This window comes from Neolamprologus multifasciatus, chromosome 12, assembly GCF_963576455.1.
Source record: "Neolamprologus multifasciatus chromosome 12, fNeoMul1.2, whole genome shotgun sequence".
Lineage (NCBI taxonomy): Eukaryota > Metazoa > Chordata > Actinopteri > Cichliformes > Cichlidae > Neolamprologus > Neolamprologus multifasciatus.
This window is the reverse complement of record NC_140450.1, coordinates 13,054,199-13,067,074: the sequence shown is the minus strand read 5'-3', so window position 1 is coordinate 13,067,074 and position 12,876 is coordinate 13,054,199. Positions and strand designations below refer to the sequence as shown.

The following is a 12,876-nucleotide window of genomic DNA, read 5'->3' as shown; positions in this document are numbered from 1 at the left end:
CACAGCATGGCAAAGTGAAGCTCCTTCACTTTAACAGCTGTGTGTGTTTTCCTGTTCTGTCTTTTTCTTATATGAACAGTGCCCTCTATTGTCAAAGAGCAGGTTCTTCTCAAGTATTTCACTCTCGCTTGCAACATAGAATATTATTTATGTTTAACAGATTTTGGGAGTGACCAAAAGTAGCTTCTCTTTCATTTTGATGTGACTTTAATTACCAAAGCCAACCAAGTAATATGTAAACAACTGAATCCAAAAAATCCCCAAAATGTCAAAAATAGAATTCGGGGAATATAAACTAATATTAATGAATTACACATACATCACACCAAATGTAACAAGCTGCAAAGTATTATAGCTTATTATTTAAAGATAGATAGATAGATAGATAGATAGATAGATAGATAGATAGATAGATAGATAGATAGATAGATAGATAGATAGATAGATAGATAGATAGATAGATAGATAGATAGACTATTTGTTGGTTAAATAAAAACGTTTTCAAGTTATTTTGATCAGGAAATGTTTATCGCTTTTCATCTACAGGTAGAAGCTGGTACCAAAGTGGAAGTTAGCAACCTTGTGGTGAAACTTGTGGTTAGTAGGCTGGAAGTGTGTATTCTCTACATTATCTGCAAGTCATTCCTGATAAATTTCATGAAATCAAAACATTTCCTGTAAAGTATTTTGTTGCTTGGTGCACACAGCAAGGTAGAACAGTAAAAATTATTAGATTAAGTTAAATTAAATATCAATAATATCTCATTTTAACTTCATTAATAATTCATTGAGTCAAATGTACGAATTGTGTTTATAAATTATTATTATTGTTTTTAAAAAAAAATATTTTAATTTGTTTTTATAGGTAGCAACATAAAAACAAAACAAACAACAACAACAAAAACCAAACCAAAAACTTTTCTGCTTTCCTGTTTTCACTTTTGGTATAATCCACTTTTGCCGGTCATCAAACTCCCCCGGCGCCTGCCACGAGATGGTATCGTCTAATATGGCAGCCTCCGTGTTGAAGCGATGTGCTGCTGCTGTCAAAGTTAAAATTTTATCTCCATCTCTTTCAGGTAGACACATCATGCATTTGGTTAAGACTCAATATAGAGTATGATTTAATTTTAGTTTCATGTTTAACGTCTATTTTTTGGTTTTTACGGTCAATATTTGAATGTTCATAGACGTGGAGCTAAATGCCCTCAGTTCATGGTAACGTTAGCTAACAACATGAAGCTAAATTAACCGGCATTTGAGTTTTCCTGTCATTTTAAAGCCATGAGCAACTCATTTGCCCTAATATTTGATTGATGTGTGCATTTCTCTTCACAGCCCGACGATGGTTGCTTTCAGCGGCTTACACAGACAGCAAAATGTGGGAGGCGAGAGAGAAAGATCCTCAGAACCTGGGTAAGAGTTAAATCTCCACATTACACAGTACATAATGAAAAGACAAGCAAACAAAGGGCTTGTCAAGATTTGGATCATTATCCAGGGAAACAATATTTTCCACCAAGTCAAGAAGTGTCAAACTAATAAAGCAATAAGACTTGACTATAATGCCCTTAATTCCAAATAATTATTAAAGCATTAATAGTTTATTACCTTTAATAAACTGTTTAAAAAACAGATCATAAGCAGCCTGAGACGTGTAAAGAAACCTAAGTGCCACTTCCACTAAATATGGCACTATATTCAGTTTACTGCACTTACAGGTTGTTTTTTTTTCTGCTTTTGTGTCTTCATTTTAAAACAACAAAATCTTCTCATTTTGGGACTAAAACATACAAGCGCATCTTTAAACAGCATGTCAAAATCTAGAAATACTTTTAACTTTACATATATTTGCTGCTCCTGCGCTGGTCCACCAAGAATGCATTTTATTTAATATTTTTCTCTATTTAGCACTTTCCTCTTCCAATCACACACTGGTTGTTATTATTATTATTATTATTATTATTTTGACCCCTACACATTCACACATGCTCACACTCAATTGGGGCAGCTTGAGGTTCATTATCTTGCCCAAGGTTTCTTCAATGTGAATGGAGGTGTTATGAAGTCAGCCACTGACCTTCCACTTAGTATCCTACGCACTCTACGCACTCTATCTTCTGTGGCTCAGGAGCAGGTTGGCTTCAACATGGATGGACAGGATTAGAAATGAGTACATCAGAGAGACAACTCCAATCAAGCAGTTTAGAGACTTTGTGTTGGATATGTAAAAAGAGTAGATAGTGAATATATTAGACACATGATGTTGAGGAAGGAGCTGCCAGGCAGGAGAAAAAGTGCAGACCCCAGAGAAGGTTGATGGGTGTAGTGATGGAGGGCGAGTTAAGTATAGGGTGAGATGAAGGCAAATTATCCATTGTTGTGGCCCCCAAAGGGAACACCAGAAAATTACCCCCCCATCCATCCATTCGCTTCCGCTTATCCTTTTTCAGGGTCGCAGGGGGCGCTGGAGCCTATCCCAGCTGTCATAGGGCGAGAGGCGGGGTACACCCTGGACAGGTCGCCAGTCTGTCGCAGGGCCAACACACAAGGACAGACAACCATTCACACTCACATTCACACCTAGTGGCAATTTGGATTATCCAATTAACCTAACCCCACAAGCTGCATGTCTTTGGACGGTGGGAGGAAGCCGGAGTACCCAGAGGGAACCCACGCAAACACGGGGAGAACATGCAAACTCCACACAGAAAGGCCCCGGCCTGATGGTGGAATTGAACTGAGGACCTTCTTGCTGTGCGGCAACAGTGCTAACCACCATGCCACCATGCCACTGTGCTGCCGCTATATAGTTGTACAAATATTACATTACAATATTATAGAACATTATTCTAGTACAGTAAATTAGTTTGTCTTGGGAGAATTATTAAAAAAGAGATTTTTTTTCTGGACATATTTACAACATTTCATGCTTAAGTCCAGCATCAAATACTACTGTGTGTACACTTCATCAACACAGGGTGGCAGTGTAGCACTGCAGCCTCATGGTGTTACAGACGAAATTTACCTACTTCACAAAGTGTACATAATTTATACTCGTAGTTTACCAAAGTTTAAATACAATTTAATTAGATAATACCGAAGTTGTGAAAAGTTGTAAATCACCATAATAAAACTCATATATTTAAAAAACAAAATGTGTCAGCAATTTATTCTACTCTGGAAAGCTTATTCTCTAGTTTATTTTACTATAATTCTGGTATTTTTTTTTAAAATCCTTCTTAAACTTGCAGCTGTACTCGCCAACACTATGGACAGGACATATGACAGGAATCTCCCTGTTAGCTCTCTGATTATGTCACGGGTAAGCTGTGTCTACATTAAATGGACCATATTTAATTTTTTTATTTATTTGCTGTAAACTTGATTTTTCATGGCACACTGTTTTCTGTTTCAGTTTGTGGACAACATATCATCCCGGGAAGAAATTGATCAAGCAGAGTACTACCTTTATAAGTAATCAGATATCATTTTTACATCTTCTGCATCTGTGCCAAATGTCTGCTGCTTTTTTTGGTTTTGGTGGTACCAGTCTGTGTGTTTTTGTTGGACTGAACTGTCTGTTTGGTTTGTCTGTTTTGGTTTATATTCAGTCACATGCTCTTCTTTGTTCGGGGCAACTCCAGACCTTTCCTGTTTACTCCTTCCTCTGGAATCTGCACCCATTCTTGTGATGGCAAGATTTAGTGTGTTTCCCAACTGCACTCTAGTTCAGGGCGCATTCATTTACATAATCGGGAAACACTGAACGAGTTTAGATGTGCTTCTGCTGATATATTCTTATTCCTATCTCTGATTTCCAGGATAAAGTTGTGGTTCAGCAGCTGAAACTGTTTACCGTATACTTGTCATGTGATTTCCTCTCTTCCTCTTGTTGTTGTGTTTGTATCTATTTCTATTTTAAAGCATGTGAAACAACTTTTTTCCCTGTAAATTTCTTTAAGGTTTCGTCACAGTCCAAACTGTTGGTACCTGCGAGACTGGACCATTCACGGCTGGATCAGACAGTGTCTAAAATATGGGGCTAGAGATAAGGCCTTGCACACACTTAAAAACAAGGTACACTATAATATTCACTCAGTTTATTCTTTGGGAAATAAACTACGCTGAGAGCACTGTTTGGGCCTTGCATATGAACCTTATCTCAATGATCGGAGAGGAAATCTGATCAAGGCTGTCATCATGAGACAGCACAGACTCATTGTGAAGCACTGAGGCGTGTTTTCAAACCGATCTGACCAGCACAAATAATGTTAAACATGGTTGGCATTTTCAGCCCAGCGCTTTTTTTCAGTTCCTGAATGCGCTATAGTATCTGAGCATCCCTGAATTACTCCAGAAACAGATGTCAGGTAGCCAGTGACGCATTTACAGTGAGGTAAAGGCGATCACCGCTGTAGTTGTTTTGATTGGCGGCATACAACTCTGACGCAAGAGCTTTCATTGTCACTAATGCACTGAGAAGCAGTCTTATTGCTGCATGTGATATACACCTTCGTCATTAAATAATGTAGAAAAAAGTTGGTGTTTTTCCATGATGCCAATATTTTGATATCTCTGTGTGCAGATCCAGTATGGAATATTCCCAGATGACTTCACCTTCAATCTCCTCATGGATTCCTTCATTAAGGATGCAGACTTTAAAAGTAAGACAGTTTAAAAATCAATTTTCATTTAACCTTTGGGAAGCATAAGCACCACACAGACTGCAAGGCCAACCCCTTGCAGGTTTCCAAGCACATTCTTGTTTGCTTGAAATGTTCAAATCACCAAAATCTGATTTCAACATTTCTTTCCTTGTTTGTAAAAGACGGGGGTAAAGGGAAGCTTGTTTTTTCTATTTATTTATGTTTTCTATAATAACATTAGACCGTAAATAATTGTCTTGCAGAGCCACTGTTTCAGTTGAATGTGAAAGTTTTGATTCCATTTGATAAAAGTGCTTATATGCTGTAAAGTTTCAAAACAGTAGCTCAGATCTGATGTTGTTGAATTACTTTTTAGGTTTCGTCTGTTAGTTTCCTTTATTAGTGGTTCCCAAATGTTGCTATTGTGACCTCAACAGCTTACAGCCTTGCCAGATGAACTCTCAATGCCCCGTCATGTTTTGTACAACAAGTGATTTGGATTAAAACTGGGTGGGTGCATAGAACTAATTTTGGGGTGGTTTTGGATCCTTTGTCATTAAAAGAAAATTACAGTGTCTTTAATTATATACTCATGCACGACACTCCAGTTGATGGTTGGCAAATTCTATGTAAAGGACTACATAGTGAGCTAATGGCCAGCCAAGATTTAACTTAGTTAACAGTGCCTAGAAAAAGAATTTGCACAATAAAACACAACGCATCAAAAATCAGCTAAAAGAATCAATGTCCTGCGAATATGCTGAGTGTAATTAATAAATAAGTAGTTAATAAATACTTTGGGGAACTTCATGTTTCAATACATTGCTGTCATACACCTTGCTTTCATTTTGCAAGGTGTATGACACCTTGTTTGTGTCATTTCGCTTTATGCACAGTTTACAATATACTATAGACCACTGGTTTTATGCTCCTTTTTCTGGGATACCAGGATTCTCTGCTATACAGGACATAATCATAGTGCAGATTTGGACACCACTGTAAAATGGTGAACTCATCATATACTGGTAGTTTATCATACAGCTTCTTTTCACTTCCAAGAGTTTATACACACATGACACACAGTGGCACCAAGATGGCGCCGAGTATGGCAGCCTCATCGCGAGCTCCCCCAAGGAACAGCTGGTTTAGTGTTTAATTTTCCTTTTCCTTTATTTTTTCTCCCATTCTTATATTTTGCTTGTTCTTATGTTATTGTATTGTATTTTGCTCACCCCTGTTGCTTGTGAAGCTTGGACACAAGAATTTCACTTGCATGTGCTGTACCAGTGTACCTGCACATGTGATGTGACAATAAAAGTATTATTTATTTAACAAAAACTAAGTACAGTGTAAGTTTTAGATTTCTCCTAGCAACCCAAACAACTCAAACTTATTTTTTCTTTTTTTTTGTACTTAACTTGTCATGAACATTAACATTTAGCATGCTGAGGCCTGCAGATTCTGAGATGTAGCTCTTGGGTTTCTCTGAGCATTGCACAGTGTTAGCTTGGGGTGAGGCTCCTGGGAAGTTTGGCACCTGTCTTGACGGTTTTTCACAAGTAATTAATCTTTTGTGTGAACTGACAGAGTTCAGATTGTTTGGAAATGGCCATATAAGCCGTCTCAGATTGATGGACAACAGCAAGTCTTCTCTGAGATCAGTGCTGATGTCTTTTCTCTTTGGCATTCTGTTAACACACATCTGAATGAACTGCCAAATCCTCTTTTTTTTTCATCTCTAGACCAAAAAATATAGAGGCGGTCACACATATAATCAAATAGTTGTGTGCATTTGATTATGAGTACCTGGCTGCTACTTATCCCCTTAGTTCTTATGTAAGCAGTAAGAGTTTACTCAGTTTTTCACACACAAGCTTACTCCTATCCAGATTATGAAACGTCTGTAATATAAAAAATGTTTGTCATATAGAGATATTGGGAAATGTTATCTGAGAATGTTTGTTTTTTATAATTGTTCAGGTGCGTGTTCTGTGGTTGAAGAGGTGATGCTTCAGGAGGCTTTTGATCTTCCCTCCACTCAGATCCTGTCTCTGTATGCTCTGGGCAGTTACCTAGCAACCAGACCACAACTTGCTGTGAGTGAATCAGCAGCTCTGAAGGTGTTTAGGACAGCTAATGACTCTAGAATATTCTTATGACTGGAAATCGCAAAATCAATTTCCTGTGATTCAAAAAGGGGCATCTTAGGGGGTTTCATTCTAAACTTTTATACATTTTTGTAAAAAGAGATGCCCGATGCTTATTAGCATGTTGCAGTAGAAGTAATAAAACACTTGTTCTTTGCTGCGATCAGGTGTCAGAAGAACGGGCTCTGGGGGCATCGCTGCTCATCTGTGGACAGAAGCAAGACAACACCATTGGCCTCAGTGCTCAGCTGCTTGGCAATGCTTTCCTCGGTAAGTGCTTGAGTTTCTTTTCTTGCATTTTTTTTAAGTTATATTTTTTGCTGTGATTGATAGTTTTCTCCTGTAGCCTTTCATTATGCCACTTGTCTCATTTGTTTTCCTCCTTCTTCATCATCCAGGCAAGGTAGAAAATTTAAAGGGCATACATGCCGTCTTCAAAGGGATGCCTCTCTTCTGGGGTCGAGGATATCTGGGCCGAGCGCTGGCCATTATGGAGAGAGTGGCTGCTGCTTCTAGTGATGTCAAACTGTCCAAAGATACAGTAAGGGCAAACAAATCGTGCTTCATTTTGTGTGTTTTGTGTTAGGGTTGAACAACAAATTACATTTTTTCCTGACTGGTGTTTCTTAGTATATTCACAGAAACGTTTGTGCAGCTTGTTCTGGAAGAGACTTTAAAACCACAGATGGTAAATGGCCTGTATTTATATAGCGCTTTACTAGTCCCTAAGGACCCCAAAGCGCTTTACATATCCAGTCATCCACCCATTCACACACTGGTGATGGCAAGCTACATTGTAGCCACAGCCACCCTGGGGCGCACTGACAGAGGCAACAGAGATCATAGAAAGAAGTGAGATGAAGGACACATTGCAGCCTCTTATTGTACAGATTTGTACCTGAGCAGCAAAACATAAGGTGCACAGCTGACACCAACTCATAACTAAAGCAAATCTCCTTTTTTGGAGTGGATCAGTTTCTCTGTGCAAGTGGCAAGTTAAGTCCAAAAATACCAAATGCTTTTTCCTTTGAGCACAAGGCCCAAAAAAGGAACTGAAATGGACTTGATGAGTTGATGACAACTGATTTAGTTGTTCAGTTGCCTAACCCTTGTACGTATCCTGTCTTACATAAGTATGTCCTCAGACTAGAGACGCTTTCCTGCAGTATTGACATGGTGCAACTTCTTTATTTTAAAGATCTTCTTTATTTATACAGTTGATTTCACAATTTAATTGGGTATTAATAGGGCCTGTGCAGTTCAGTTCAGCACATCTAAATTAATTATTGGTGCCTTTCTGGCCCCCATAGAAATTGGGAGCAGAGGGTGTGGTGTTTTTATTGTTTTTCTCTGGGAGTTCTGGTTTCTCACACCTTCAAAAATAAGCTAAGTCTATGCTGATAATGTCATCTGAGGACACTCTTCTTTTTATGTCAAAGTTGTATCGATCCCTGAATTGGTGTCTGGGCCAGCACTCACCTCATTAAGTGTCTCAGGGTAATGCACAATTTACAAACATATTTAAATATCAAAATCAGTAATGAGAGAGCAAAAACATTGAACATTGCAACCCCAGATATCCCTGATTATGTCCCATGTGTGAGTCTGATTAACTTTACAAAAGGTGCCAATGATGGCATACACTATTCTTTCATATAGGCAGAAAAATATCAGTAAGACAACTGCTGCGTAATACAACACAAATGTTCTGTGCTCATGCAAATGCACAATATGCTAGAACTGTTTATAGTTATATAGTTCATAACAAACACCTATCTGAGCCGTACCAGACAGCATTGCTCTTTGTTCTCATTTGGGCACCTGATATCAACCCCCTAACTGTGGGTTTGATGTCAAACGGATGTATTTCTTAACGTGTTAGTTTGCTGTTGTAAAATGAACGTGGATTAAACTGCGTGCAGCATTGCAAATAGTCCACAGGCTGCTTATTACTTTCCAGGCAGGCTGCTTGGCACAGACAGCATTGTGTGACACACATGCTGTCATGATTTTGCAATTTTTACATATATGCGCAGGCTGTAGCATCTCTAATCCGCTCTCTGCTGTCCAGTTCAATAGTTCAGCTTTGTCTGCATCTAATGAGATTTTGAAGAGCCCGGAGCTCTGAGGTTGTCTTTGACAATCACTGCAACAGAAAGTGAACAGCCTGCGTCACACAGCAGCACAGCAATAACGTAGACAGAGAAGATAACGCCATAGGACAGAGAGGAAGTATTACATCTCAATGAAGGTGCTGCTGCCTCAGGTCACAGTTAATCTTACTTCTTCCTAAGATTAAGAGGTGACTTGTCAAGTAAGGTGTATAACCCTGCGTCATTAAATGTCTGGCCTGTTTTCATTCCAGTAAGAGACTTTACTTGCATAATGTAATTTTCAGCAAAAAGACCAGAAAACAGTTGTTTCAGAACATGCTTCATTACAAAATGTTTCTGCATAAATAACATTAATTTTTGTGATTATTTTTCAGCTGGGATATGTGAATGACTTGTTCCATGACCTGCCTTTGACCTCAGAGTCAGACTCTTCTGGAGAAGAGTCAGGAGGTGAAGAGGACAAGAAAGAAAACACTGTAGATGAAGACGATCAGGCTGAAGCTGCTAAGCTACCTGAGTATGTCAAGAAATTCAAGGTGGGTCTTTGTTTGTACTTACAGCTCAAATTTGCATTAAAATGTAATTATAGGGGCATGCTGGTAAAAACGAGGTTATAACTTAGAAGTCAAGCTGCTGTGAGCAGCATGCTTTGGGTTTTTTTAAGGGACAGATTAAAATATAATTATAAGGCAAGAGGTGGGGTGGAAGTATGTTTTCCCTCCCATTTGTCCATCTTTCAGCAAGATTACACAACAACCACCAAACTGAAACCTGATGGAAAGGTGTAGCCTAGACAAAGGAAAGACCCATTAATAATTTGATGTGGATCCAAATCATATAGTTTTCCAAAAATGCAAAATACCCTGTTGGGTTATAGGATACGCTTTCCAACTGCGCTCTAGTTTAAAAAGTTTCCCCCTTTGCAAACAACATAAGATGTTTTTTTGACTGTCAGAAGTGCTTTTCTCCATTCTGCCTACTGTCTTGTATTACCACTGAACTGATAGTAAAATAAATTAATAAAATTATTATTTTCCACTTATTTTTGAATAAGTGGACTGTTAATTAGGGATTCTTACATTGGTAGTTACGTTGTTGATTCGCTAAACGATAATTTATATATATATATTTTTCTCTTTAAATTAAAGCAAAGCTTCTGTTTGCATTTGTCGTTGCTCACTAAGGTGTAGTGGGCATGTTCTTGAGACCATGCTGAAAACATTTCCTTCCTCATAGAACATTTTCTTCCAAATTTTTCCAGCTGGCATTCTTCTTCTTCTTTCCTGGCTTTGTAGATCCATTAACGTTCCTGAAACATAACTACCACCTGTAGATCAGTGGACCAGTGTAAAAGCCTTAGCTGGGATGTGGATTTTATCAGTTGCGTGCATCAGGGTTTATAATGCTTCCTGGTGCACCTACAGGGGAACAAAGAAAACAGAGTCCAGTTTGCTGTAAAGTGGTGGTCAGAGCTTCTTTTTGCAAATCCAGATGTTGATACTTTGACTTTCAGTACATTCTGATATCAAATGCTGTAGAATATGTACACACACATAATTACTATTGGATACATGAAATATCTGCACCTGCCAGTTTAGTTTTTATCAAATAGCTGAATTTGAATCATTATTGAAAGAGTACATTTCATTTTCTGCACTATGCATCCTGACATGCGCTATATGTATCCACATAAAACCAGGTTTAATTTATCAGTCTTTATTTTCTATTCATTTTAAACTCATAGATGTCAAATTATTGTTGTGTAGTAATGATGCAAATGGATATGCACTTATACCACAATCATAAATGATTAACCTTCTGAATAAAAGTAGGTAGGTTTACAGAGAAACTTTGATCTCAATACATATGGCATTATTGCCACAGGGTAAAGATAAATTTCACTGGCTGACTGCCCACGTGCTCCCTATAGGCTTGTGTGTGGCTGCATCCAGAGGGGGATTTCCCCTCATGGCCAAAATGTTTGCTGGATGAAAATTTGGAACAAAAGATAATAAACACTGGAATTATTGGAAAGTCCGGTGTTCTTGAATGCATCATATCTTGACTGATTTTCTGTGCAGCCATGATTCTCGGTGTGCGTCACATATTGGAAGTGACTTTTCTGGGTCACAGGGTTTCACCCAAGTCATTTAAATGAAGTGATGAGATCATTCCTTTGTGCGTTCAACTTTTTTTTTGTCGCCCTGCCTCTCCAGGAATTGAGCAGCCAACTGGAGTCTCAGGGTAAAGTGGAGTCAACCTCTTTCCACGATTTAGTGACCGCTCTGGCCCAGCAGAACCTGGCTGCTGCCGAGACACCGGACCTCGAGCAGTTTGAGAGCCGGGTGCAGGCCTGGGAGGCCGAGAAGAGGCAGCTGATCCAGAGAGAGAAGGAGATGAGGGAAAAGGCTGAGCAGGAGAAACAGGAGCGATTAGCTGCCATGGCTGCAGTTCAGCAGGTGTAGAAACTTTTTACATGGAGCCAACTGTGACTCACTGAACTGTCCGTCGAGTATGTACTTTAAAATGTGTATACTTGTGAGTGTATTATTATCATTGCACCGGATTCTGTCACTTATTACTTTTGTATATATCAGTTATTGTGTTTGTGGCTCTGTTTTTATAGAATAGAGCTAATATAAATAGGCTGTCAAAATAAAACACACTTTCAGTTCTACCACATATTTGTATTTCACATTTATTGTTTGTCTGTCGTGGACTATGGGATGATATCATCACTGGAACTTATGCTCACATCAATTGTTAAGCCCGATCGTAGGGTGACCTCATGTAAGCAAAAAGATGGAAAAGCTACGGAAAGATCGCCCCATCACATCCTCCCACTCCTTTTCCTCTTTGCCTGCAGTCGTCTTTGTCACATGTTTGTGTGTTTTCTGTGTGCGCACGTCTGTCAAAAGCATCTTGGGGAGTTTTTTCTCACGGGCCACATTACACAAGATAATTTGCTGATAGCAAATCTAGAGAAAAACAAATTATTTGCCTAGAAAGGAATGCAGTTTTGACCTTTCCGTTCACATGAAAAAGCCAATAATGTTGTATAGCTCCTGATAAATGTAAGACCAGACAAAGTGCACGTCAGGCTACATTATTAGGAAACTATCTTCATAAAAGTTCAATGTCAGCTAATACAGAAATATCACTCTAATAGCAACGACACGTTAACTAACAAATAAAGTTTGGACTCTGCACAATAGATAAGATAATAGATCTTTGGGGGGGGGATGCTGTTGTGGTAGGTCAGATAATGCATTCATTCTACATTATGCTGCAGCTATTCAGTATTCAGAGCACGAGCTTGGGAAACAGCCTGGTATGCAGTCCAGGATGAATGAGCAGCACAAAACGCTGAAACAAGAACCATTGTGATCCCGAGGCACCTCACTAACAGTTCTCAGAGTGGCTCTGCATTCATAGTTGGTGTTTGCTTAATGGTGTTATTGCATAAATTGGACCGCCTAGAGAAATATTAAAGCACGCAGTCACACTTTCAGCTCTGGCTCCACTTACTGATTTATAACTGATTATGAATTAAGACTTTGCGTTCTTAAAAGAAAAGGTTTACTAAATCAAGATTTTACAGTTTTGTGGTGTAAATGTTTGCACCACCTAATGAGGTGAGGGGACTCGGTGGAGATTTATAAACTTAAAGAGGTGGATTCACTGACTTTTTATTTGAATATCTCCTTTTATTTACATTGCACTTGTTATCATTAAGTTAGTAGAGTATATTGTATAAAGAGGGGTGGTAGATATACTGAAGAAAGGATGTTGAATGCAGAGCTGCAGACCACAGAAAGGGTTCGTGAATGTGGTGAAGGAGGGTTGATCTGACAACAGAGTGTCAGATCAACCCTCTCTTTTTTTCATACACATATAGCTCTTGCAGAGTGTTAGCGAATGCAACACAGTGTATATGAACCATCTTCATTAGTCTGACAGTTGGCT

At 38.7% G+C, this 12,876-nt stretch overlaps 1 protein-coding gene across 2 annotated transcripts; it reads left to right on the top strand.

The window, feature by feature from the left end:
- Positions 1-966: 966 nt before the first annotated feature.
- On the top strand, positions 967-11,590 carry mrps27 (mitochondrial ribosomal protein S27). Of its 2 annotated transcripts, none has more exons than XM_085181065.1 (11): positions 967-1,079; positions 1,339-1,416; positions 3,255-3,325; positions 3,419-3,477; positions 3,966-4,080; positions 4,589-4,667; positions 6,630-6,745; positions 6,964-7,066; positions 7,195-7,337; positions 9,285-9,446; positions 11,127-11,590. In XM_085181065.1, exons 1-11 carry the CDS (start codon positions 995-997, stop codon positions 11,373-11,375), a joined length of 1,260 nt encoding a protein of 419 aa, XP_085037191.1. In that variant the 5' UTR covers positions 967-994; the 3' UTR covers positions 11,376-11,590. The 2 variants fall into 2 exon arrangements, with proteins under 2 accessions (XP_085037191.1, XP_085037190.1); XM_085181064.1 differs by having other exon boundaries at positions 6,630-6,769.
- The last annotated feature ends 1,286 nt before the right edge of the window (positions 11,591-12,876 follow it).

What these genes read in the sequence shown, in the direction of transcription:
- mrps27 (XM_085181064.1), top strand. Translation starts at nt 995, where the DNA reads ATGGTATCGTCTAATATGGCAGCCTCCGTGTTGAAGCGATGTGCTGCT. An exon ending in GCTCTCTGATTATGTCACGG is followed by an intron (nt 3,326 to 3,418) that starts GTAAGCTGTGTC and finishes TTTCTGTTTCAG; the next exon opens with TTTGTGGACAACATATCATC. An exon ending in GCAGAGTACTACCTTTATAA is followed by an intron (nt 3,478 to 3,965) that starts GTAATCAGATAT and finishes AATTTCTTTAAG; the next exon opens with GTTTCGTCACAGTCCAAACT.